This window comes from Danaus plexippus, chromosome 14 (assembly GCF_018135715.1).
Source record: "Danaus plexippus chromosome 14, MEX_DaPlex, whole genome shotgun sequence".
Lineage (NCBI taxonomy): Eukaryota > Metazoa > Arthropoda > Insecta > Lepidoptera > Nymphalidae > Danaus > Danaus plexippus.
The window spans coordinates 685,810-711,404 of NC_083546.1; the positions used below are offsets into that span (position 1 = coordinate 685,810).

At 36.1% G+C, this 25,595-nt stretch overlaps 4 protein-coding genes across 5 annotated transcripts; 3 read left to right on the forward strand and 1 right to left on the reverse strand.

Moving 5' to 3' along the window:
* Positions 1 to 121: 121 nt before the first annotated feature.
* On the forward strand, positions 122 to 9,951 carry LOC116769669 (kinesin-like protein KIF20B). Its single transcript, XM_032660826.2, has 14 exons — positions 122 to 571; positions 642 to 896; positions 1,240 to 1,362; positions 1,729 to 1,845; positions 2,229 to 2,379; positions 3,088 to 3,283; positions 3,714 to 3,862; positions 4,352 to 4,481; positions 5,121 to 5,265; positions 6,358 to 6,447; positions 6,815 to 6,850; positions 6,946 to 7,030; positions 7,233 to 9,189; positions 9,661 to 9,951. The coding sequence occupies exons 1-14, from the start codon at positions 218 to 220 to the stop codon at positions 9,794 to 9,796; spliced, it is 3,924 nt and encodes a 1,307-aa protein (XP_032516717.2). The 5' UTR covers positions 122 to 217; the 3' UTR covers positions 9,797 to 9,951.
* Positions 9,952 to 10,549: 598 nt separating this feature from the next.
* Positions 10,550 to 15,311, forward strand: LOC116769553 (pre-mRNA-splicing factor Slu7). The gene is made up of 12 exons (XM_032660686.2): positions 10,550 to 10,868; positions 10,988 to 11,139; positions 11,445 to 11,537; positions 11,629 to 11,818; positions 12,349 to 12,431; positions 12,715 to 12,860; positions 12,968 to 13,151; positions 13,280 to 13,425; positions 13,830 to 13,935; positions 14,118 to 14,220; positions 14,308 to 14,483; positions 15,116 to 15,311. Exons 1-12 carry the CDS (start codon positions 10,700 to 10,702, stop codon positions 15,293 to 15,295), a joined length of 1,728 nt encoding a protein of 575 aa, XP_032516577.1. The 5' UTR covers positions 10,550 to 10,699; the 3' UTR covers positions 15,296 to 15,311.
* A 543-nt stretch (positions 15,312 to 15,854) lies between these two features.
* LOC116769500 (sorting nexin-12) lies at positions 15,855 to 18,603 on the forward strand. The gene is made up of 4 exons (XM_032660615.2): positions 15,855 to 16,102; positions 16,268 to 16,363; positions 16,638 to 16,740; positions 17,600 to 18,603. The coding sequence occupies exons 1-4, from the start codon at positions 15,932 to 15,934 to the stop codon at positions 17,725 to 17,727; spliced, it is 498 nt and encodes a 165-aa protein (XP_032516506.1). The 5' UTR covers positions 15,855 to 15,931; the 3' UTR covers positions 17,728 to 18,603.
* LOC116769498 (cAMP and cAMP-inhibited cGMP 3',5'-cyclic phosphodiesterase 10A-like) lies at positions 18,601 to 25,532 on the reverse strand. 2 transcript variants are annotated; one of them, XM_061522482.1, is made up of 15 exons: positions 24,963 to 25,532; positions 24,704 to 24,802; positions 24,020 to 24,222; positions 23,246 to 23,419; positions 22,978 to 23,126; positions 22,517 to 22,686; positions 22,264 to 22,397; positions 21,998 to 22,116; positions 21,682 to 21,919; positions 21,080 to 21,235; positions 20,795 to 20,896; positions 20,626 to 20,703; positions 20,016 to 20,264; positions 19,555 to 19,724; positions 18,601 to 19,135 (listed from the first exon to the last, which is right to left on the reverse strand). In XM_061522482.1, exons 1-13 carry the CDS (start codon positions 25,444 to 25,446, stop codon positions 20,091 to 20,093), a joined length of 2,280 nt encoding a protein of 759 aa, XP_061378466.1. In that variant the 5' UTR covers positions 25,447 to 25,532; the 3' UTR covers positions 18,601 to 19,135; positions 19,555 to 19,724; positions 20,016 to 20,090. The 2 variants fall into 2 exon arrangements, with proteins under 2 accessions (XP_061378466.1, XP_061378467.1); XM_061522483.1 differs by lacking the exons at positions 18,601 to 19,135; positions 19,555 to 19,724; positions 20,016 to 20,264 and adding an exon at positions 20,976 to 20,994 and having other exon boundaries at positions 20,684 to 20,703.
* Between the last annotated feature and the right edge of the window lie 63 nt (positions 25,533 to 25,595).

The following is a 25,595-nucleotide window of genomic DNA, read 5'->3' on the forward strand; positions in this document are numbered from 1 at the left end:
TTTAATTAAAATAAACTTTTTATTTTTAAATTTACTATATTAATTGCTAGATAGCCAGATTCCAATTACATGACAAAATATGACGTACGGTATTAAAAAAAGCATTCGAAATTTTAAAATCATCAACCGCCGTTGTCGTTGTTAGTTGTTACTTGTTTATTAATTACTATGAAGTAGATTAACGTTGTATGTGTATCAAGAATAAATTATATTAATCATGTTGGACTCTAGATATTCTGACAACGAGGTCTCTCGAAGAGATATACCTTCGTTTATAGAACCTCGTCCTCCATTAATATCAAATCCATTTATGAGACCGAGGCCACAAAAGGGTACAAATCTATTGGAATTATTCGAAGAAGATTCAGAGTGTGAAGAACCTGAGTTAGTGCAAGTTTATTTAAGATTAAAACCATGTAATAATCCCAGTAATTTATACGAGGTTCGTTCTGATCGTCATCTGATAACGTCGTTGGATACAACCACAGCTGGTCACGGTAGAAGAACCCAGCATAATGTTTCTAAAATGTTTACTTTCTCACATATTTTCGGACCGGATACTAGTCAGAGAGTAAGATGTTTCCACAAAACAATTTCTAAGTATAAAATGAACGATTTTAATCATTGAAACTTCAATTCAGGAAATATTTGAGAACGTCGTTAAAGAAAATCTGAAGAAGCTCCCTGAGGGTAATAGTTTCACTCTCCTCACATATGGAGCATCCGGTTCGGGGAAGACATTCACCCTAATGGGTACAGTGGCGTCCCCGGGGCTAGTGCCGAGGTCTTTGGAGTACGTGTTCAAAGTCGTCGGTGCAGCGCAAACTCCAGTATACAAACCATCAGAGAGCGGAGCGGATAAATTGAGTCATGCACAACAGGAATATGAATTACAGGTCTGTTTATTATTGATGCAACTCGGAAAGGTAGAAATATAAACTCATTAGCTGATGATAAATATTGATGATACATTTATCTTATAGCAGTCACTTAAAATAATATCATCGTTGTAATGTTTCAACTGAAAAGAAAAGAATTCGAGTACTACCTTTGTCAGTAGTTTTAAATTGATAAAACAATCACATCAAAATTATTAAAAGTTATATGATTAGTATCTATATAAATTATTTATTAATTTTATTATTTTTAATAAAATTTTATTGTTTAATTATACTACATAACCACATTAATGTTTATATAGCGCAAGTAGGAATATATTGTTGTATGTAAAACTTACAGTGGGTGAAAAGATTACATGTGTCGGCTCCGCATAAAGACAAGTATCGCAGGATGAGTGTACAGTTGAGGAACGATCTGACGAGTCATTACGACTTAAGCAACAGACACAGACATTATGTTTGGGTGAGTTTAATCATTTGTGTATCAGAGCTGACAACCTACTGGTTGGAGGGGGTAGTCACCATGGTCTATGGACATCTGCAACAAAAGGGATGTTGTGGGTGCATTGAAAACCTTAATTGTGGAACCTTTTCCACAATTAAGGGTAAGATTGGAAAGGGTGGGACAAGGGAGAGGGTAAGAAAGGGTGGTAAAAGGGGAAGGGCTCTCAATTATCACACGAAAAGAAACCATTAAAGACTACTTCACGCTGACCGTCTGTGAGAAGGCGGTACTTATCTGGTCAAGCAGACCTATGTTGGAGCTGCGCTTTCTGACCCCAGCTAGGCTCTACATTATTTATAATGCTGATGTATTTTTTGTCTTTAGGTATCTTTCATAGAAATCTACAACGAGGGCATATATGATTTGTTAGCTCCTGGCGAGAGACGGAATGCTCAGAAATTAGCTATAAGAGAAGATTCAAGTGGAAATGTCTATGTTAAGGTAAATATATATAAATACATATATATGTTTTATATTTTATAAGTAAATTACATGTTTTTAAATTATAAGTAGACAACAATTTAAAAATTATCTTAACACTAGTTGATGACATCACTAAAATTATTATTTTTTTAACAAAATCTCATAAAAAAAAATAGTCTTAATATATTTGTTCGACATTTGAATAAATTTATAAATCTGAAGTGTTAAAAGCATGCATGATAGGATTTAAATACACCGCTTTGATGAGATCAAAAATATTATACTATGTAGTTCTGTAAAATTTTAACAAAAGAAATTGATAAAAGTCGTATAACAAATAGATTGAAATACCTAATATTTAAGATTAATTTAACGGATAACATGAAGCTCCCGTTCATCAGGGTGCGACCCAGGCCTTTGTGCGCTCGGGTGAGGAGGCCTACGACGTGATGGTGGCCGGGAAACACAACTTGCAAGTGGCCGCTACGGGAGTCCACGCTCAGTCATCACGGTCACACTGCATATTCACCATAACCATGCTCACAGAGGGAGGTAATGTAATGTGATGTTGTATGCTATATACTTATATGTAAATAAGATAAAATGCATGAGGAGCAAAGTTTCTTTCTTGTTTTTATATCAGGACACACTTTTGCTGTCTGTGTAACGTTTTGTGTAGTCAACACAGATATAGTCATTTGACGTAATTAACATAATATTTAAATATCTCACTAAGAATAATATATATACAATAGATTAACTATTAGTATAGAAAAATTAATTTACACGATCTGGATTTGAACCGCCAACCCTCCGGGATAGCGCGCCAGTCACTTGGTCGTCTAAGCTGTCGTGCCGCACTCTAGTCGGTTACTTAATTTTTCTATATAGCCGTCGTAATGAAATCTAAGACTCGCGAGTGTTCATTGAAATGATACTAACATTATTCGGAAGTACTTTAGTAATGTCTCACGGGCACCGCGGTCGCTGCAAGGTAAGTAGTTTTCAATAATCAGGAACCGGTATTAAATCCAAAGGATATTAGTGCTGGATCAATTTAACCGTCATGCCGCGACAGAGCTGCCATCTATGAGCTTCTCTCTAAGGACAGCCTAAGAGACTGCATTTTAATTCCCCAGTGCAGCCAAACTGGAATTTCTAGAAACAGAATGAGATCGTGTCGATGATTTTGTCGTTGCGTATGACCTATTTGAATTTCAATATATACAGCTATCGAGGTGACCCTGTCTGTACTTCTAGATGGCGTGGTGGGCGTCTCTCACGTCCGCCTTTGTGACCTGGCGGGCTGCGAACGAGCGGCGCGGACTCGCAACACGGGCGCCCGAATGTGCGAATCCCGCGCCATCAACTCCTCGCTGCACGTGCTGGAGAGGTGTCTAAGGGCGCTCCGCCGGAAGGGGGCGAAGGCTCCAACGCGACTGGTCATACCGTATAGGTGTGGCTCGGATATATACATATAACATATAATTCAGAGTAGTTGCACCAGGACAAGGCCGCACAGCTGTGGGTGAAGTCAGCTGGCACGCGCGACAGCGTTCGCTGAGGCTTCATTAACGTTGTCTATAGTTTTAACACGCTTACATTCGGAATTCTGAAATCCAAACGATATCCTGAAAAACAAACTAGTGTATACAAACGTCTGTATTACTACGGAACTAGTTTTATATAGAGACGGGGATTAATACCAAATTTGTATTGTTTATTTAAAAAAAGAAGTGGAGTTAAACATTAATGACTTTGTTTAAAATCATATAATATAAGATAGCACGTGTTTTTAGCCTTCTAGGAGCTATAGATAATTAAGTAACGCTTGACTTTACCAAAATATCCTGTGTGTATACTCAGTGCCGGTGATTTCGTTTCAGGGAATCCAAGTTGACTCGCCTGCTGGGGTCAGGGTTGTCGGGAGCGCGTGGCGAGGCCGTCAGCATGGTGGTAACCCTGAATCCGTCCCCAGAATACGCCAACGAGACGAGACACGTGCTGCAACTGGCAGCCGTCGCCAAAGACATACGTAAGATTATTTATAATAATTAATTTCTTTATAATGAGTGTTACAAAACATGCCATCTTGGTCAGCTACGTTCAAAAATAACTCTCAAGTAATGAGATCTAAGCTTTTCGCGAGTTTTATTCATTTAAATGAAACTAATATTTTTTGGATATACTACGCGGATTTTATTATTTTAAAAAACTACATAATCCCGAGACATCTCGTCTGCCCGTGATCACGGTTGCTGAAAAGTAACCGAAACGTCATTTAAATAACTCTCAAGTAATCTTATTTCGTATACATCCTCGTCCAACCGGATGTCACTTATTTAATAGCTTTATTGTAAACAATATATATGGAAAAATGTTGTATTGTGTAGTGTGTAACTTAAAATCAGGTAAATCATGTTTGATACAAAGAACAAGCATTATTTACATGACCGGAGAAGGTATTATTATTTATTGAGAAATGTATGCCGATTGATGTTTCATAGAATTAATTTGTTCCCAGAGATAAACAACACAATATCAGACTATCCGAGCTCCTTAGAGGACACCTCGCAAGACACGACTATTGGGTTCAACGCTGAGATCATGAGGCTGAGGTCGGAGAACGAGAGACTGCACTTTGAACTAGTACAGTAAGTTTGTATCTGCTGGAGAATAAACATAACTGATTACTGAATATATACATATATATATATATATATATACTTATATGAAGTATATTGGTAATATAAAAAACTAGCTGTAACACTCGACTCCGTTTGCGTAAAACAAAAACAATTAAAAACTTAAGCGTCGCAATCGCCCCGCCTTTCGGGATCGGGATAAACCTAAGTTACTTCTCACATCAGCTGCCTGCCGATAAAACTGCCTTCAAATTTGGTCCAGCCATTTAAAAGATTAACTGGAACAAACAGACAGACGGACAGACGGAAATTGTAAAAAAAAATATTTTGGTGTACTTACTATATATATATAGGTACTAAACGGTACTTACAATATTACACACAGACACATCAATATCATTTATATGTATGGATTATATACACAACTGAACATTTTAATGTCTGCAAAGAAAATAATCCCTGTATTCTTATAAGCTATTTTGTTTCTAAAGCACTGTCAATGTTCGAGAAATATGACGCTACAGAAAATGGCCGGGTTTTGTGTTGTCATACAAAAACATTTCAATCGTAGAAGAAATTAAGATCGAAAATTTAAAAATTAAAACAATATTTTCTTTGTAAAAAAACAGAAATTGTTTTGTTTTCCAGAGCCCAGTCACGTAATAAGGAGCTTCTAGCCAACATGGAACAACGTCAGGCGGCGGGTGCTGAAACTATGAGGGAACTGGTCTCCGAGGCTAGAGAGATCACAGCCAACTACTATGAAGAACAAATTAAATCTCTCAGAGACGAGGTACAGGGCTTTGAAACCTGGATAGATTGTATACATTATGAGAAACCTCTCTTTCCATGGGTCGTTCGGTTGCCGGGTCCATCATTGCAGGGAGATGAGCTTCAACAGTGCCCGGGACCTACAACCCAGGTGTAGGTTTAAGGGGCCTCTATCTAACGCGCGTTAAACGCTCACCTCCACCGTCCCAGCTCCTCTCTCTTCCAACCATACTCGAAACGAACCTGCTAGGGCTTCCTTCCAAATACGTTCCAATTGATCGCATTTGTAAAAAAGAAAACAACTATATGACATTTGATAAAGAGATTTTAATTAAAATGAACAACAAAACAATGAGCTGCAAACACTTGTACAACAACGAATAAACTACTTGCAGAGTAATATCCTTAAAATAGTCTTAAAACTAATTCCTAACACAATATTAACACTTTAAATCATTGAGCGAGGTCACCTCGACGACCGACAACTGGGAAGTGACATGGAATCCCTGTCGGACACTGCTATACTTTTTTAGAACTTCCCTACTATATATATATAATTTTACGCAAAATTCAGCTATATGTATAATAATTGATAAATATAGACATTTATGAAATCGCCAATTTCGGAATCAGTTGGAAATTTATAAACATAATCTTAACTAGATGCTTTCTAGCTGTGACGAATCAAGTTATTAACTTTTTAAAGTAAGATACAGCACCGTGAAATTTAAAGTTATTTATATTAAGAACTATTTTTGTCTTGTTTTTTGTTTGTCACGAAATTTAAGTCGATATTTGTTTGTGAAATAATTTTTTTACATTTATAATAATTTTCAAGAATATACAAGAATAATGGTCGAAATACATGTTTTGTATCCAACTAGCCACTTGCTTAGTATTATCTTTGCTACATTCAAACAGAATAATGACTAAATATATTTTTACTTACGTATGATTTATAAAAATACACATTTGATAGTTAAAATTCACTAAAAATCTGTTTGTTTACAAAATTTATCTCGTTCCGATGTCGTTATACCTCATCAAATTTTGCATTAATTATTATAGTTTGAAAAAAAATATTTGCAACAATAAAATAATATGTTTGTATCAGATGGCGGAAATGGCAGAAGAATATGAATCGAGATTGAATGCAGCGCCGCTCAGTAAGCCAGAAACACCTTCCCGAAATATTGACGCTAAGGTACTCTACATTAACGTAAATTATATGTAAAAAGAACGAACAGTGTAAATTTGTAATACAATATTATTGTTATATTATTTCAATGTTTGGAAACAGTCCATATTTCGTTAAAGAATATACAAATGTATATATGTATATATATATATATATATGACGTAATTCAAATTTTCGGAAAACATTAAACCTCTACATACACACACACACACGGATCGCTTTCAGCTGTTCATTCATAAATCTTAAGTTTTGTAAGGACTGTAAACTGCGTATCGCGTGATTAGTGTGACTCTGTTAGTGTGTGATTCACAAAGCCATATTAATGACAATATTAATTATTTACATTATAATACCAATATATATCTCTCTACAGGTCAACCACCTCATGACCGAAATCGCTATACTACAGGTAAATAAAAAAGGGTTGTTGTACGACAAAATAACATTAATGTAGTGAATATGACTTCAAGTTAAATAAAATCAATATTATATAATGTGCTGTAGGAAAAACTACAAGCTGAGAAGCTGGCACGAGCTCGGGCTGAAGAAGAGGTGCAGCATCTAAGAGCTTGTATAGAAGAAAGAGACGGTTGGTCGTTTGTCTGTTCATTATTTATTGAAGATTTTAATATCCAAAGAAAATTTATACCGAACGTATGAACGTAGTATACAATGTCGTTTTAAACTCGCTCGCCTCATTAGATAGCGGCTATTCAAGTCGGTGAATAACTGAATCTATATACAAGTAATATATAGTTATTAATTTAATTAATACTAATATTGAATTCTAGAAAAACCTGATGAAGATCCCGTATCTGAGAACGTGTCTCTCACTGACAGTGACAGTGACAGTGAGGACGACCCTTGCAACGAGAGTCTTGAACCGACTTTCAGGAAGGAGGACATCAATAGGTCGAAACTTCTCAGACAAAGCGCCGTCCAGGATCAAGATAGTGGGACTGACAATAGTGTGCTCGATAAAACCAGCGACACACTCAGAGACGAGAGCCTGGGTAACGAAACTGGCAAAGACAAAGATGACAGCGACTCGGATTGTAGCGACAGAGACAGTATAGACGCAGGCAGCGAGACGTGCACCGTGAAGAAGCTTGATGTACGTGGCACGTACTACGTTGGAGGTCATGATGAGGGCGAAGATGGCGGTCGCGCTAAAGTAAGCAGGGAAACGTATTGTGTTGCGGATTGTGATGTCTTGGCTAAAGATCGTTTGAACTCAACGGATCGGGATCCAGAGCCCGATAACGACGACGCTGGTGTTGCTGACAGCGGAAAGAAGGGATTTAGTTTAAAGGACATCGAAATGACGCAAGACCAGAAGCCGAACACTTTCGTCAATAAAATTATAAGTTCCATCAAGGAGGCGTCGACCTCAGATAGCAATAACTCACTCGCGCAGTTTGAACGCCTAGAGCTGGAAACGAAGGATAGTCGCACGGATTTGAATGCGACCGAAGTTTTCGCTGATATAAACATATTAAAAGAAAAGAGACGTTTCTTCGACGTCCCGAGCGAGTCGCCCGTCACCAAGGAGAGGAAGGTTTTCTTCGACAATCTGAACGCGGAGCCGAAAACTGCTCTCGACGATATTAAAACGCATATCGATGACAGGTCGCCGTCCATAGTGAGGGAGGAGGGCGCGGTGGAGTTCACGCCCAGCATGATCAAGAAGTTACTCGGAGACAGCAAGAGACAGGCTAGGAACATAGCTATCAATTCAGTTAGGATTTATCCTAAAAACCACAATTCCATCGATCTGTTTGAAGACTCCCCTAAAATTCCTGCCAGGATCGAAAATCATATCGAGACTATTAGAAAATCGATTGCTAATTTAGTTGTAGTCGATAAAGTCGACGCTGTTGTCGAGGAAACAGTGGGCAATGAGAACAAACGAACTTGTAGTGTACCGATAGACATAAAGATAGAAGAAAACGTTATGGAGAGCACCGATATTAATATTGAAAATAATGACTTGAAAAGTACTGACGAGGATCGAGGAAATGAAATCACAAAGAAAGAACTGGTTGAAGAAATGAATCTTCCACGAGATGAGGCGAAGTGCGTTAAGAATGAAGCTGACGACTCACATACAGACGACTTAAATACGAACAGTTTGGAAACTAAAAAAATATTCACAGATAAAGTTACTACAACAGAAGAAATAACAACAGGAACAGAAGCAAGCCCTACAGACATATCACATGCAGCTGACATAAAGATAGAGAGAACTGAAGAAAATATAGATACTGTTAAACCAACGACTGACGACTCCCGGACAAATATAAATAACAATACCTTGGAAGAATTTGACAATATTTATAAAGATATCACAGCACCCCGAGCTACGGAGTTCGAGCTGTTGGTGTCGCAGGAGGTCAGAGAGTCGAGCGTCGAAGACGGCAACAGAAGCAACAATAACGAAGAATCGGGCGAACTTAAATACAATCTGCGTCACAAGAAGACTGAAACGGCTAAAAGCGATGCGAGGAAAGACAAAGAGAAGCCCACGAGGCGGAACCTGAGGTTGCGGAGACGGAAAAATCAGTCGGAGGACGACGACTCGGAAAAGGAAATTAAATTCAAAGATATAGCGAATCTACAGACGGAGTTCTCGGACGTCACCATGGACATGCCCGCGCCCTTCAAGAAGAACAAAGATATACCATCTCCGGAGAAAGATGACGAAAATCTACCACCGATGATGGGTATACAGAGCTGTCCTTCGAAAAGGTAATCTTAACACTATTTTCAGCTCCCCATCGCTCTACTACTCTGGCTTTTGCATATAAATACAGCTTCTGCCTGTCTGTCTGCTTAAAACTAGTATACCTGCAATAAACGTTACTGGAATGTATCCCAACCCAACCTTACCAGCATATAAAATCATACGGTAAGAATGAACTTTCTATATCTAACATTTTGTCATTTGATCAAGTATATATCTTATTTATTTTTATCTCAATATCTGATATTCTACATAAATTTCATTTAAATTAATACTAACAACGTAAATACTTTTTTATAATCTGTTTCTGTCACCAAACTTCAATGGAGATCGTCATTATTCGCGCCAATTTCGCCCGAGACACAGAGTCACATTAATCTTACAAAATAATTAAAAACGAAAGTAAACCTGAAAATAATTTAAAATAATGATAAAATACATTAATTAGTAAGATTAGTGCATATAAAATGTCCTAGCGTGACTCGAAGCCGGCGGAAGCTGTTCACTCCTCGCGCCGAACCTTTGGACGAGAGCGGACAAGCTGACAGCAACGAACGAGTGTGTGTACCGCGACCTTCCTATCACAGACCGCGGGCAAGGCGCAAACTATGAACAATACTACGATCATTGTGGATAATAAATGTTATATATTAAATGTTTTGTTTATTGAATTAAGACCTTATTTATTTGAATATTCAACTTAAATGACACTGACATTTCTAGAAAAATGCAAGAACGAGACGTAATAAAGAATATTCTATATTTTGCTTGTTAGTTTTATTAATAACGTCACAGAATTAAATTTTACAATTTTTTAAGTTTTTTAATATCACTAATTTAATTCACCTGAAATTTGTTTATAATTGAGTAACAGTATTAAAATTTAAAGTATAGATTAAAAAGATAATAACAACACATCTAAAGTTTTCGCGAGTGCACATTTGAACCGAAAGTGATCTTCGAATATACTATGCGCTTTTGGTTTATATTTTACGTGATATTTCTTTTACTTAATATCGGCTATGATCACCGGCGGAAGAGATGTAAGTAGTAAAAATACAAGTGTCATTTTAGATGCGATAGAAACTAAAAATGTTCATACATGTTTTAGAAATATCAGATTTAAACTTTTAAATCATTATACCCACAAATGATTAAATGAACTGAGTTTTTAATCAAAGTATTCCTATATTTAATCATTATAAACTATTTATGAAAGGGATCAAAGAATACTTTTGAATATAAACAAGGAATACAATTGAAATAAGAATATCATTCAATTATTAAGAATTTTCATGCCTAGAATCCAAGGCAGAAACAGTTCGTTCATTAAAAATAACACACTTAATAGATCATTTTGACTTTGACATTAACAACAAACAAGATGTGTTAAATGGGTTATACTATTGTGACTTGTATATTTACGCGTAATTACAATTAAAGATTTCATAGCAGTTGATTAAAATTTCATACATTTAATTATTTGGAAGATTTTATTTATCAAAGTCGGTAAAGATGACAACTGGTACCCGAGTGGCGGTCTCACAAATTTTGCGAAATAAAGACGACACTGGTGACGAAGAGGATGAACCTAAAAAGAAATCTCGTGAGGATTGGAGAAAGGCTAAAGAGTTGGAGGAGGCTCGAAAAGCCGGAACAGCCCCAGCTGCTGTTGATGAAACAGGTATATATTATGTAAAGATCACACTTAGATCTTCTATGTTTCGTCTATAATCTGTATAAATTATCATTGAATCAACAACTATTTTAACTCTATCGTATTAACTAAGTAACTCTTTCCAGGCAAGGACATAAACCCTCACATACCTCAGTACATTTCCTCTGCACCTTGGTATTATGGTACAGCCGGTCCAACTCTTAAACATCAAAGACCTCAAGAGGATAGAGAAGCAGAATTCACTAAACTTGACACATACTACAATAAAGGAGTCACTGTAAGTTTTAACAACATATGTAAATGTATAAGTTAAGCACATATATTATGACACACTGAAAATTATACAAAAAAAATATGAACATTATTAATAATTTTTGTTCAAATTAGCCGAAATAACGTATCGTGTTCATGAATCAACATATCAAACTTAAATACATAGTAAAAACTTAAGATAATGCCTCACAGCTCACAGTTCCAGAATCATTTATACTCTTACAAACCTATTTCTGAATTTTTCAATAATTTTTTCCATTTAGTTAACCTGAATATCACATGTGACTTAATAGATAAGGCAACTTACAGGGTTATGCCGCCACCAAGTATAGAAAGGGAGCCTGCGAGAACTGTGGTGCGATGACGCACAAGAAAAAGGATTGCTTGGACAGACCGAGAAAGGTTTGTATTAACATTTATATTGAACACTGTTTTACAATAATATATATATATATTCTTTCCCATATCAGTTACATGTATTGTATATTTGTAGATTGGGGCAAAATTCACTAATGTCGGCATAGCTCCGGACGAGTTCAGTCAACCGAATCTCAATCTCAGTTACGATGGCAAAAGGGATAGGTGGAATGGATACAATCCAGAACAACACAAGGCCATTATTGAGGAATATCAGAAAGTTGAAGACGCCAAGAGAGAATTACGAGCGGAAAAACTAGAACAAGGTATTGTGTTACAATCACCGCTCTCCGTGCTGTACTTATTATAACATACTTTATAGTTGTAGTAAGGATTATTCCATAGAATTATTTTTATGACTGGATATAATTAATTATTATACTGAATCATTATAATTTTGTTCTGGCAACATTTAAGTATCAACTTTTATTTGAAAACTATAAATACTGGCTTCAACCATTTTGCAGGACGTTACTGGAAGTAACACTGAACTTTAGAAATCCAGACAAACTGTAACTCGAACAAATGATGTCTATAGGTTACCTAGCCACTGATGATTCACAGCATTTCAGTTCATCCATCTAAAGCTGAATGTATACTTGTAATGTATCATCATTAACGATAGAACATTTATTTTAAGCTTACCCAATGTACACATCTATAAAGAACACTTTTAACAAATCTATCTAAATTATATTTCAGTGTTCCATATTCAAATTAGTTATTTTCGTATTTATGTAATATATAAACAAACATATCTACTTATATACATATAAAATGATATAATTGATTTCAGACCCGACAGCGACGGAGGAAGATGATCGGGAGGGTGAGGACGAGGATAAATATGTTGATGAAGTGGACATGCCGGGGACTAAGGTATGTATACACGTGATATAACACCTGAGATATAGTCAGGTTGCCGGGTTAGTATTAATGTGTCATATTATTAAACAAACTATTAAAGTTAATTATATAAGGTGGCAACCGGAGGCTCCAGGAAAACTACGAAACATACTAATCTATGTATGTTATAATAAAATCAATCGCGGTCAAATTTATATAAATAAGAATTTCATTTTCTTTAGTAAAAGATAACTGAAAATTTCTGTCTAAAATTAATTTGTTACAGTATATAGCCATAAATCAATACTATTTCTAGGTGGATTCAAAACAACGAATCACAGTCCGTAATCTCCGTATTCGTGAGGACACAGCCAAATACCTCCGGAACCTGGACATCAACTCAGCCTACTACGATCCGAAGACACGTTCCATGAGGGACAATCCAAATCCGAATGGTGATGAGTAAGTGGTTTACAATAATAGCATCATTAGCTCCGTGCGGACCATACCGGTCTCACTGAACGATTGTTTTATACGTCTGAACCCAAATGAATGAAACTTTCTTCCAGGTCAGAGTACGCCGGTGAAAACTTCGTCCGTTTCAGCGGAGACACTCGCTCCCATGCAAGTGCCCAGTTGTTCGCATGGGACGCTCATCACAGAGGTCTGGATGTACACCTGCTGGCTGAACCCACCAAGTTACAACTGCTCCAGAAGGAGTACGACGCTAAAAAGGAACAGTTCAAAACACAGGTGGAGTTTGTGATACTAATGATGTGGGTTTGACCGAGGACATTATATTAGAATGGTCATAAGTAGAAAATAGAAATGTAGGACACATTATTATATATATTTATAAGAATTATATTATATTGTCGCAGGTGAAACAATCAGTGCTAGACAAGTATGGTGGTGAAGAGCATCTGAAGGCTCCTCCCAAGGAACTGCTCTTGGCTCAGAGTGAGGTGTTCCTAAGATACAACAGGGACGGCACCCTGGCTTCAGATGTTGAGAAACAACTGGCCAAGTTAGTGACGTGATGTATAGACACCTGATAATCTGGTTCAGGGATATATTAAGAGTGTCATCTCTCAGTTAGTTTAGTCTTTTAAGAATTTCATGTTATACACAATACATGAGATTGTGTAATGTTATAGCGTAAGTGGTAAAAATTATGTTAACAATTGAGATTACTCATTTTAAGTATGAAATTATCATTAAGAAAATTTTGGTAAAATTGTTTGTTTCATAGTCCAGGGACACAAGTTGTAGAAATTACAAGTTTTACCTTAAAACATACCACCCTACTTTTGGGCAAAATCACTATTTTGTTGTATTGGTAATAAAATCTGCTCCATTTATACAATAAGCAAAAAATAGATACACACACACACACACACATATATATATAATGTATATAAATCTTCCCAGGAGCAAATATGAAGAAGATGTTCTGATCAACAATCACACAAGTGTCTGGGGTTCCTACTGGAGGGATGGACAGTGGGGATATAAGTGTTGCCACTCCTTTATAAAGGTATTTAATATATTTTAATTACTAATTAATTGTATATAGCAACTGTCATTATTCATATATTTATATCCCAAAAAGTTATTAATTTAGGCTTGCTAAGAACATTAAAATTTTATTAAATACATTTCTAATTAAACGATTAATTTGTTTCTTGTTTCAAAGTTTCCTAAATTTTATATTTACAGATGTCTTACTGTGTTGGCGAAGCGGGAAAATCTGTTGTATCTGGACACGTGGCGGATGTTCAGGATCCAGATAAGAGCTTGGGAAGTAAAAAAGACAAAGAAGGTGAGCTCTTCACAGAAATTCATAGGAATACATAATGTTTTCCCAAATATATGCGTAACTATACTGATATATATTGAAAAATTTCAGACAAAATTGTAAAATCTGCATCTGAATCGGACTCGGAGAGCAGTTCGTCTTCATCAGAAGAGGAAATAAGAAGTAAAACAGAGAAAACCAGCAAAAAGAAGAAAAACAAGAAGAAAGCTAAGAAGAAGAAGAAGACGGAAAAGAAAGAAGACAAAAACGAAGATAAGTTAAAGAAGGTATTGAAACTGATTGTTTACAACATACAGCCAACATTGCCATACAAATAAATATTTTTTTAAATATAATTTCAAATCATACAAGGTACACATACTCCTTACATTATATTGTGTACTAGTTTTTGCCCGCGACTTCGTCTGCGTTACTTTAAAAATAAGTTATGTATAGCTGACCAGGCATACTCTGTTCCTCCATAAAGGCAGTACATAAGAAGATTTTGGTTTTGATCAACTTATTTCTTTTTCAATCAGATGAAAAGTATCCTATGTCCTTTCCCTGGTTCTAAGCTACCTCTCCATCAATGTCCAGCCGAACCCGTACAGCCGTTCTTGAGTTATAAATAGCATAACTAACGTAACTTTTTCTATATGTTATATGTATTGTATATTTGTCAGTAAGGCTTATATATGTTAGTAAGGTTTTCAATCATTTCATCTATCTTTAAATATTACAATATAAATCTCCGTGTTAGTCGATTAAAACAAATAACTATTCAATTTTTTTTTTATTCAAGTAGTAGAAATATTTTAAATAGACACGCAGACTAGACACAAGTCATTATTGGTTATTTAAGTAATTTTTTTTCCATCAAGAATATTATTGCTATAATATGTATCACTTTTACCACCAGGCTCTCGAGATGGAAGAACGCAATCAGCGTAACGCTGATCGTCTGCTATCAATGGATGAAAGGAAACGTCCCTATAACAGCATGTTCGATGTGAAGGAGCCGAGCCAGGACGAGCTGGAAGCTTACATGATGAAGAGGAAGCGAGACGAAGATCCGATGTTACAGTTCATGAATAATTAAATTGTGTTTAACCAAAGAGTTTTTATAATTTTTCAACACAGATTAGAACAAGACCAGTTTTTTTGCTGTGGATTCAAATTTTTATTCCTTTTGCTTTTTTCTTATATAAATAAATTCTGGCAATATATAAATAAATAAAACACAGATAAGATTGTCACATGCAATAATATATGCATATATCAATGTTAAGAATATCATTTTTTTAAGCGTCATTCTTTTTAGATTATAAAATATAGTAGTACATATAATTGATAAGTTACTCTAAAATTAAAAACCGATCATGATCGCATTTATACTTAGTCATCGTTATTATAGTTCATCCTCAATTTATCTGGGCACTCGTTTGTTCAGTATTTGTATTTTTGCAAATTTAAAAATATTTTTTCATACTAAACAATAAACGTCTTCGTTTTAATTAAATAAAAAAAAAATTGCTTGATCACAATATTAAAGATAAATTGTATACTTGAATAATATAATATCTATTCTAATGATATCATTAAATCTGTTTCCGAACGCAATACTCCTATATATGTCATGACAAACGTCAACTATGTTGCATTCTTGTCAAATTCATTTGCGTTTTGATTAGTGAACCGTCTTTATTAGTTTGTAATTGTTTGTCCAAAAAGCGTTATGATGGCTGAAGATACGACAGCCGACGCAACCAGGCGGTTAAACGTTAAAAAACAAACTTTGGACGATGCTTACGCTGCCCCCGCGAACTTCTTAGAAATCGACGTGGTGAATCCAGTTACGATGGGAGTTGGAAAAAAACGCTTTACGGATTATGAAGTTCGCATGAGGGTAAGTGGTGGCAGGATATCGGCAGTTACTAGAGCATAATTGGATTAGAAGATCACGCGAAGTCGTCCATCGCTTCGTCGTTTTGGTGGGCGTATCGCGTAACTGTGAGGCCTATTGATAGCCGAATGTCGATAATGACCAACATTTCGTATTTCCCGTTTCCAGACCAATCTCCCGGTGTTTAAAGTGAAAGAGTCTAGCGTCCGACGACGGTACAGCGACTTCGAATGGTTAAGAAATGAACTCGAAAGAGACAGTAAGGTTTGTGCTGTGAACTGATAATGTGAAATTCTGTTATCAAACTATTAAACTTTCGTGTGATTCATTTGTCAAGCTTGTCATTTACACAAAGCTGTGCGTTATGCTTGCTACAATGGTTTTAGATAATGTGACATTGTCAAAAAACAAAATAAAAATGAATTAATAAATTTTTGGTAATTTTTCGCTGCATTTAATGCATGAGTCATATTTTTTTTCAAAAATGCATTAAAATATCGTAAAAAAATTGGAGAACTTATATTTTTTTATATATCAGATTGTAGTTCCGTCCTTGCCCGGCAAAGCATTAAAAAGACAACTCCCATTCAGAGGTGACGATGGCATATTTGAAGAGGAATTCATTGAAGATCGTAGAAAGGGTGAGACATTTTTGTTGTCATGCTATAAGCAGTTAATTCTATTACATTTTATTACGTGATGTAAATAAGTAACATTCTTATAACTTACAATAATAACTAAACAATATACACTTAAGCATTCATTATATTCTAACAAAAAATTTGAACAATTTGTATCATGAATTTTGAATTAATTTTAACATTAGAAATGCTAGCAAAAGCCATGCGTTAAATCTAGTATGCTTTAAATTATAGAAAATACATTCTAGTGATGTCATCGAGTGAATCATTTCAATGTATTTTAATATAAAAATGCTAGCTATGTGGCGTTTGTATAGTCCTAGTTGGCTATATTGCTTTTTGATGTTATCATTTACTTTTCTTCATAAAACTATCATTAAAAATCATAATATTACTTATTTTTGTATGAAAATCATATTTATATTTTATATATCGTCTTTCAACAGCATGCGTAATCTTATTAAGTTATTATGTATCCCCAAGTCTTGCTATACATAGAACACCTTATATAATGTGTCGGTTAGTTTACTAAGAACTCAGTATTTCTACATATAGTTTCCTTCAAAGCTAAACTATTTTTTGTCCAAGTACACTACAAGTACCTAAACAATCATTTAGAAAAATGTAAAGTTTATTTGCAATAATTTCACATTGAAATGCAAAGTTGACCGAAAAATGTATGCAAGCAGGACTAGAACCTACTAACTACGGTATATTGTAATTCAGTTGCTTAAGATATTAACCTATAACACCCTGACTCGTTTCAAAAAAATAACTATTCTATATGAATTTAAATTCGTCTCTCGAATGATTAACAATATGATTATATGTAAAATATATTTGTGACCTTCTTTTGCAGGTCTTGAGGTGTTTATAAACAAAATAGCTGGCCACCCGCTGGCCCAGAATGAGAGATGCCTGCATATGTTCCTACAGGAACCATCCATTGATAAGAATTATGTCCCCGGCAAGATTCGGAACCCATAACCGGGATACTGAGAACTCTAATATGACTCACACTCACCTATTGGCTGGTCCAAGACAAATATACTGTTGACGTTTGTGTTATATAAATGTTTAAATTAATTAAATCCAATGAAATTGCTCGAGTACTTTTGTAAACTGTATCATCTCCGAGGCCGTTCCTCATTATGATTTGTTCGGGTGAGTTTGTAAGTCGTTTTAAAGTTCAATGAATTGAATGTTTTCAAATTAACATTTAAGTGTTAGGAGAAAAAAAAAATAAACATATTTTTGAATAAAATCACAATCCGCAATAAATTCACGCACTCATTCCGCTGAAGACGAAAAATATAAAACGGTTCACATTATGTATTGTTGGTGGCTTTTTGAGTAAATTTAGAACAAATTATTGAGTATTGAGTAATAGTTTAACGTTTAGGCATTATGACTGTTATTGTTTACTCGTGTTCGTTGCTGGAATATATTTATAATAATCTCGTAACTTTGTATTTATGCTTAAACTCCCATTGTTTTAATCATTGTAAGTTGAAAAATTACATGTGTATTTATTGTGTATTAGGAACTCGATCGATAGTTTAAGGTGCTTCACTTTGGTGTAGTGGTATGGTGACATTATTTCAAAATGATTTTTTTTAACACCATTTTATTTTTCGTATTTTTTTTTTATGTATCTCATAATAATGTTGCCATTATAAGACTAAAAATGTGTTGCGATGCAGACGTTTGAGAAATCTATAATAAATATATAGATGTAAATTAGCTATAGTTTTATTTTATACGAATCGGGAGGACAACGTTAGCAATAGAGGTCATATCACAGTACACCGGTGTTATCATTATTCAAGTTAAAAATATTCATAAATAAAAAATACAAAATGACACTTGTTACTTTATTTACCTACGTCAAAGTTCAAACGAAACGTCAGACGTCACGTCACATTCTCGAATTGTGCATAACAATAATAAAAATGCCGACTAGTTATTGACTTGTTAACGTTATGAGTCAGGTGACATGAGTTGTATACAGATCGTTAGCGGATTAAAATTGAGACAAACGACATTTCCAAAACGTCAATAAAGATATATAAAGTCAAATCAATATATCGAAAATTGAAAAACTATCTGTTTATTCTCTACTTTAATTGTTTAGTAACTATTGAAGTCCATTAAATTAAAATATGCGAAGTGATAATTGTAAAAATAAACAGCGTAGATTTCTTTATTACACGATACAAAAACCTTGGACAGCTCAATCTTCATAGGACGTAACATAGTCCAACATGTTTAATTGATTTCGCTGTCGGCTTTAAGCATGAGCCGCGTCCTGCTGGCGCTGCCGATGGAGTCGTCCTGTCGCCAGAGCTTCTGTCCTCGTATCTCGATCTCTTCGTGCCAAGCTTCTTGGGTCTTGCTACATAGAAACATGTTACACATGGTGCCATCCGTGCCGTACTAATTATGAAATACTACAATCCTTAGAATTACTTTTAGGACTAGTTATAATTAATTATAATACTGAACCTTTGTAATTTTCTACTGGCAACATTCAAGTATCAGCTTTTATTTGAAAACTATAAATACTGGCTTCAGCCACTTTGTAGGACGTTACTGGAAGTAACACAGAACATTGAAAAACAAATCTGTAACTGTAGTTCGAACAAACCCTTAATTTCAGATCATGACATAATTGTCTTCTTAACATGTTAGCAGCGAGGACCCAGCATGTTAGTATAAGTTTTAGAATAAATAACATTTTGTGAAGCTTTCCTTTTACAACTTCTGTACTTACTATGAAGTGCTAGTTTACTTAGAAGTCTGTGTGGCCCTTACCGACAGTTCTCCGTGAGTTGCGCCGTGTTGGGGAAGATGTTCTGCAGCAGCAACAGACACGGCAGCACCACCACTGATAGGAACTGTATCTGTTCCGCGGGCTGATTGACGGAGCGACGGCGGTCCATCATGCTGAGGGGAGTGTAGCCCATACGCCTCTCTTTGTCACCCTACATAATTGATGTGTCATTGGCCTACACGTCTAGAGTTACAGTACAGGGTGTCATTTGTTCTGTAACGGATGTGTTGACTGTTGGGTATCGAGCCCAACACAACGGTTCCCCGTGTATTTAGAGCCAAGTCTTTGCTGAGCGTAATTCACTACTACAGAACATTAATTTAACTCTGGTATCCGTTATTAAATATACTAGGATCCATAACAATGGGAACTGTAAGCATTGCTTATTTAAAGTTATTTGTATTAACATGGTTAAAATCCCACAAGAGGTTAAAGGACGTACAGTTCTGCAACACGAACGCCGCTTCGCCAATTTGCAAAAGACTTCCATGTTTCATTTCGCTCGTGTTTGGAGTCATTAGGTAATAGAGTCATAAATAGTTAGCAGCAAAAAAACTATTTTTGCTTTAAAATATAAATTGAATGTTTGTGCCTGCTTGTAGAATTCCTCGTAAACAGATTCGGCGATAGCTTTCGACACACCGAATGGTTTACAGCAGCCGGAGAGATCGCTCGTCGTCATCAAAATTCCCTTGAATATATTAAGTTTATTAGTCAGTTGATCAAAATTCACTAAAAAATAAAATCCCGATAGAAAACATAGAATGCGATATCCATCAACACGGACTTGGACCAAACCTGCCGCTTTAGGTTATTCGAATTACAGTCACTTTGCCAAATAAACTACCGGACCTTCAAAGAACTTGTGAATTAAATTAAAGAGCTTAGAACGGGAACCAAAAAACCTAACAAATGTCCGCCCGATGTGACTACAGAGATTGAGAATGCGTATTCCGCTAACCAGAAACGGCTGGACCGCGCTCGTGTCAATGAATATATCATGTTAAGTTTGTACGGACGCAGCTCGAACTGCGAGCACATGTCGTATTAACTTTGAGTAAGCTGCGATGAGTGTTGTCCGTCCAGTCGAAACAGCACTCGGCCACTAGCGGCGTGAGTTGAGCTCTGACCTGCGGAGATTGGTTCTCGTAAATTTGATATTAGGATCTGTATATTCTGTCAGAACCAATTTATTGAATGAGGCAAACATATAAAAAATACCTGAAAGTATATAGCGAGATCCGTGCACAGGATATCATACTTCATTTCTTCTAAGATGCGCTCCCGGTCGGCCAGGGGCACGTTGATCAGTAATTTCTTATCCTAGGAGATAGTTAAACTTATCACTCGGTTAATTTTTCTGAATGCTAACCGTACTTCACGTAAAATAAAGATTCTTTACTTGTCAATTAAACTCCGGTCTACAAAAACAAAGACTTTGAAATTAATGAGTTCGTAACTAATACATTTAGCATTATTTGTATTATTTAATTAAGCGCTTCTTACTTCAATGACTTTTTTGGCGAGGAAGTAATGATGATACTCCAACATCGACGAGCGGTACATGAGGGCCAGGGGGTGTTTGCAGAGGGACAGGAAGTTGTTGTTGTAGCCCGGGTGGTCCAGATCGTGACAAAGACCGGATAGCATCAGGGCTGCCGTCTAAACGTACGTGCCGGTGGTAAATATGCTATAGCTAGGTGCGGGGCCATAACTTGCTATTGATGGCACTTGCATCAAAAGGCGGTATATGTATTGCCCTCATTGTTTGATTGTGGCGGAATGCCAGGGTATAAATGTTTTCAATTGATTGAGATGACCATGCTAAAAACATGTCTGGAAACCACAAAGAAAATCCCTAATCAAGCAAAATTTTGCTCTTTTTTCAGTCAATAAGTATTTTGAATTAAATTTTAGATAACATTAAATTTTAATTTAAGAATCAGCTTAACATTGTTCTGATGATAAGAACATCACTGCACGAGCTCCCTATCATTGTTATCAATGTAAGATTGCTCCAGGATATGCAAAACCTAAGAATTACTGATGTAAGCTGAACACATCGCGCGTGTCGAAAAATGAATTGAGTTCTAAGAACCAGAACTGACCTCGACGAAGTCGAAGTATCCGTTATTGTTGGTCAATATCAGGAACATGGTGTGGGTGAAGCAAAACGCGTGCTCGGCGTTATGGTAGGGGTTGTTCCTGTAGCAGCTGAGGATGGTGAGCGTGAAGTCGGCGAGGCTCTCGCGCTCGAACTTCTTGTCGGCGAAGGTCTCCACGAACATGTGACACACCAGCCCCGGCATGTCCTCCTTGCTACCCTCGCTGATGTGGTAGTTGTAACTACATTCATATATATTTGATGATGGACCGTTCACCGAGAGGAGACTTAAGCAATAAACCGTGTATTGTTTGTTAAACCTTTTAAAATTACTCGGCGGCAAGATTATTCCGTTGGTCTCCATTATTTCGTCCATGTCGTGGCGACACGGACTCAAATGTAGATGCATGAGGTCGTTGTACACTTTGTTCAGGTTTTCCTTCAGTGAAAATTAAATATATATAAATTTTTATTTATCAATACTATGAAATTTTGGATCCACAGCATTATTTTGATTGTTTTGTATATATTTTAAAGTTATCGGGGTTATGTTATAGTCGTCTCGTATGAGGGATGTTTGACGCACGTGATATATCTTCTGTTGCTGCATGTTGTTGAAGTGGACGATGAGGGAACAGTAGCTCGTAAACACTTCGAAGACCACCTCGTCTTCGACTGAGAACGGTTGGCTGTTTGTTTTGTTTGTCAGTTGGACTACACCTGAGGAGATTGAGTTCTATAAATATTTTTGAAGAAATTCAGTAGGAAAATAGAATTAAATTCAGTCTCAACAGGGACAGCACACCGACTTAAATTATAAATATTCATATTTAACTCACCAATGACTCCTTTTTTGTCCAAAATGGGTGACACCAGGCACGACCTGACCACAGTCCCGGTGGTGGGGTCGATCTCTTTAGAGAACCGTGGGTCCTTGTATGCGTCACGAACGTTTATCGCTTCGCCGGTTTTGGCGACAAGACCCGCTGGGGTCAACTCTTGACTGAGACTATTTACAAAGCAAGTCTTTGTTTTTGCTATAGACTATCCATACTATAATTTATGTCACGTTTATTTTACATAATATCTGAGATCAGATCGTCGTCAAAGACTTTTTACTAACCGTTGATGATTTTGTTCTTAGTTCGTAAAGCTATTATTTCAAGAAGTGAACGTTTCGTTTATAATATTTAATTCTATCAAGTTCAGATATTTATGAATAAACTGGAGACGCTACGTGTTTAGTTCGACGGAGATTATTAGCTAATGCTAAGGTCTGGGTCCTGTATCAGATACTAACTTAACTCTCATCTTTTTCCTGGGAATCGTGGACCGTTCTGTTCCCCAGCCGTCATCCCACATATCCGCTAGCAAGTTACCGCTCACGTTTTCTTTATCTATTATAAAGAAACTGCTGCGCATTGCTCCCACGAAAGATTTTATAACTGCCTAAAAGATTGTTTTACATTCTTTGATCGTAAAGATTAAAATATAACATTGCTCTAATTTTAAAGACCACAAATAAGTATTGTATTACTCGGGGTCAAATAAAAAGCTATTAATTTCACCAGCATGTCAGTTAGCATGGTGTCGAGCGAGGCCAGGTCGCAGAAGTAGTTGTGAAGCAACGCTCGTAGTTCCTGATTAAGATGAGCGGTCCGTTGCAAGGTGACCCTTTCCTGCGCTTGATGCACCGCGGCACCCGCCCAGCACGACACACTTATAACTGTGTAAACTATGTTCTGGAGGGAGACGAGTTAAGGGAAAAAGAAGAGTCAAGTGATGAGATTATTCATTATACAGCCTCTCCTCACTCACAGATCTCTGGTTGGTATCTCGCTGTAATAACTAATAAAAATCGACTCTACATTACATTCTAAAAGAATGTTCTTAGAGATGAAAGTTTTCCTGAAGTGGGGTTGTAAATGTTGGCCAAATAAGAGTAAAGCCGACATGAAAGTAAATGTTACATATTCTATCTAATATTTCTGTGTTTGAAAAATAGTAATGTGAAATACTTTTTATCAATGGGTTTGAATTGCCAACTTGAAGGCTAGAGTTTAGACTTTACTATTTTATAAATCGTCCGCGATACTCTAATTTTTAAATATATGAGAAAATATAATAAAAAGTTAAAAACCTCGTTATTAAGGTATAAATGGAAATTTCGAACTCTTATCGCAATATTAATAAAATTTAGTTCTCAGCTAAACCGTGGTTTCAATACCAAAACTCTAAACTTGTACCCGGAATAGCTAGGTACTATAATAATCGTATTATGCAGCATATTAAATGGAAAAAAAACAACATATATAAGGCTTTCTTGTCCATCATAATCTCACATGATCGTAAGCTTCAGGGTAGTTCCTGTACAGTTCGAGAACAGCGTAGCAGTCTCCATCTGGTTTGACGACGGGCATGCAGAGTGCCACTTTGGCGTCTATCCATTTAAGACCCTCGGAGAACCTTCGATCGCGCTGGACGTCCTCTACGTGAAGGTAGGTTTTGGTGGCTGCTACATGAGCTGCTATTATTTTCCCTTCCTCTACAATAAATGTTGAGTCGGATTGATGGTCACTCATAAATTACAAGTTACGAAGTGAAACTTCTTATGTGACATCTGACAAGGTTGCGTTAAACGTGTAACGCTCCTTGGAATTAATAAAGTTTGTCTTAAAGAAAAACTAACAATTCCTTAAAAATCTATTTCTACTCCTTCTTGTTTTCATAACAACATTACGAAGGTTCATTTCTTCCGCGCTCAGGGACTCCACGCACAACTATTGTTTTTTCTGTTTCATTTTAGAGGGTTTTATACAAAAAGGAAATATCAGCCAAATAATGCGTTAACTACAATTCGACAGAATTTATTAGTTTAATGAAATAACCACCAACGCCTCTAAGCAGCGGTGTATAGTTTATAAATCGCTGTAAAAACTCAATTTAATCAATCAAAATATTCCTTTCGAAAATATATTCCTTCCTATGATAAAAAAGATAATAATATATATTTTGTATTTGCTAACCAATCGGTATGTTAACTTCGTGGCGCTCTGGGTTCTTTGTATTTTGAGTCATTAAAACGATTTCATTCTTCAGTTTGTTGACGATGTATAAAAATACACCTAAAATGATAGGAAATGTCTTATGTCAATAAAACATACGGGTGTCATTGACCGCCCCCGTCACCTGGTGATGCTGTCAAAGTCGCTAGCCTAAGTACATTTCATTTACCAAAAAAAAGAAACTTTTAAAAGCTAATGAACACTTAAAAGGCCCCCAAACCTGAGCTGTTGGTGATTGTTTTTAAAACATTAGCAGTTTCGTATAGCAAAGACTCAAGGTCGACGGTGTCTTCCAAAAAGACATTAAACCGATTTATATCTAGATAAGTCCCTTCCTTAACTTCTTCTTCTTTAAGGCCCTTCCTTTCTATTTGCGCGTAAGGCGCGATGACCCTTCTGGTAACTTTGTCCAGTTTGTCGGACGGGACCAAGAAATGAGATTGAACCCTCGACACATTAGCGGGTCTCTTTCCAAAATCTTCGCTTTGGTTAATCGTGTCTAGTCTACTTTTTACAGACTTCACACTTCTAGGGACCGGGTCGTTCATAGCTTTTGTATTTGCTCGTTTAAAACGTCGATATATATATATTTGCGCTATGGCTTCATTCACACTAGAATCATGAAATATTTTGTCAGTGTCAACGTTTGTTTTGTTGAATATCAATATATAATTTTTTTTATAAACATATGTCATTTTTGACATTATAACCAGCCAGAGCTTACAGATTGTGAATTATTTTTAAAACGAGCTCATGAATATTATATGAGTAAATTATTAAAACCGAGCACACTGTTATTGATAGTAAAGTTAAACAGTTGGGTTGGTTTAGTTAAATTGGGGCCTAAGCAGTT

Bases quoted from the DNA above. Each gene is read 5' to 3' on its own strand.
- LOC116769669 (XM_032660826.2), top strand. From the start codon at position 218: ATGTTGGACTCTAGATATTCTGACAACGAGGTCTCTCGAAGAGATATA. The intron at 6,448-6,814 runs GTACTCTACATT...ATCTCTCTACAG, and splicing joins CCCGAAATATTGACGCTAAG to GTCAACCACCTCATGACCGA. The intron at 9,190-9,660 runs GTAATCTTAACA...AAAATGTCCTAG, and splicing joins CAGAGCTGTCCTTCGAAAAG to CGTGACTCGAAGCCGGCGGA.
- LOC116769553 (XM_032660686.2), top strand. From the start codon at position 10,700: ATGACAACTGGTACCCGAGTGGCGGTCTCACAAATTTTGCGAAATAAA. The intron at 12,432-12,714 runs GTATGTATACAC...TACTATTTCTAG, and splicing joins TGGACATGCCGGGGACTAAG to GTGGATTCAAAACAACGAAT. The intron at 14,221-14,307 runs GTGAGCTCTTCA...GAAAAATTTCAG, and splicing joins AAGTAAAAAAGACAAAGAAG to ACAAAATTGTAAAATCTGCA.
- LOC116769500 (XM_032660615.2), top strand. From the start codon at position 15,932: ATGATGGCTGAAGATACGACAGCCGACGCAACCAGGCGGTTAAACGTT. The intron at 16,364-16,637 runs GTTTGTGCTGTG...TTTATATATCAG, and splicing joins AACTCGAAAGAGACAGTAAG to ATTGTAGTTCCGTCCTTGCC. The intron at 16,741-17,599 runs GTGAGACATTTT...CTTCTTTTGCAG, and splicing joins CATTGAAGATCGTAGAAAGG to GTCTTGAGGTGTTTATAAAC.
- LOC116769498 (XM_061522482.1), bottom strand. From the start codon at position 25,446: ATGTCAAAAATGACATATGTTTATAAAAAAAATTATATATTGATATTC. The intron at 22,687-22,977 runs GTTAGTATCTGA...CTTTGTAAATAG, and splicing joins AGGAAAAAGATGAGAGTTAA to TCTCAGTCAAGAGTTGACCC. The intron at 22,117-22,263 runs GTGCGTCAAACA...TTTTCACTGAAG, and splicing joins AGCAACAGAAGATATATCAC to GAAAACCTGAACAAAGTGTA.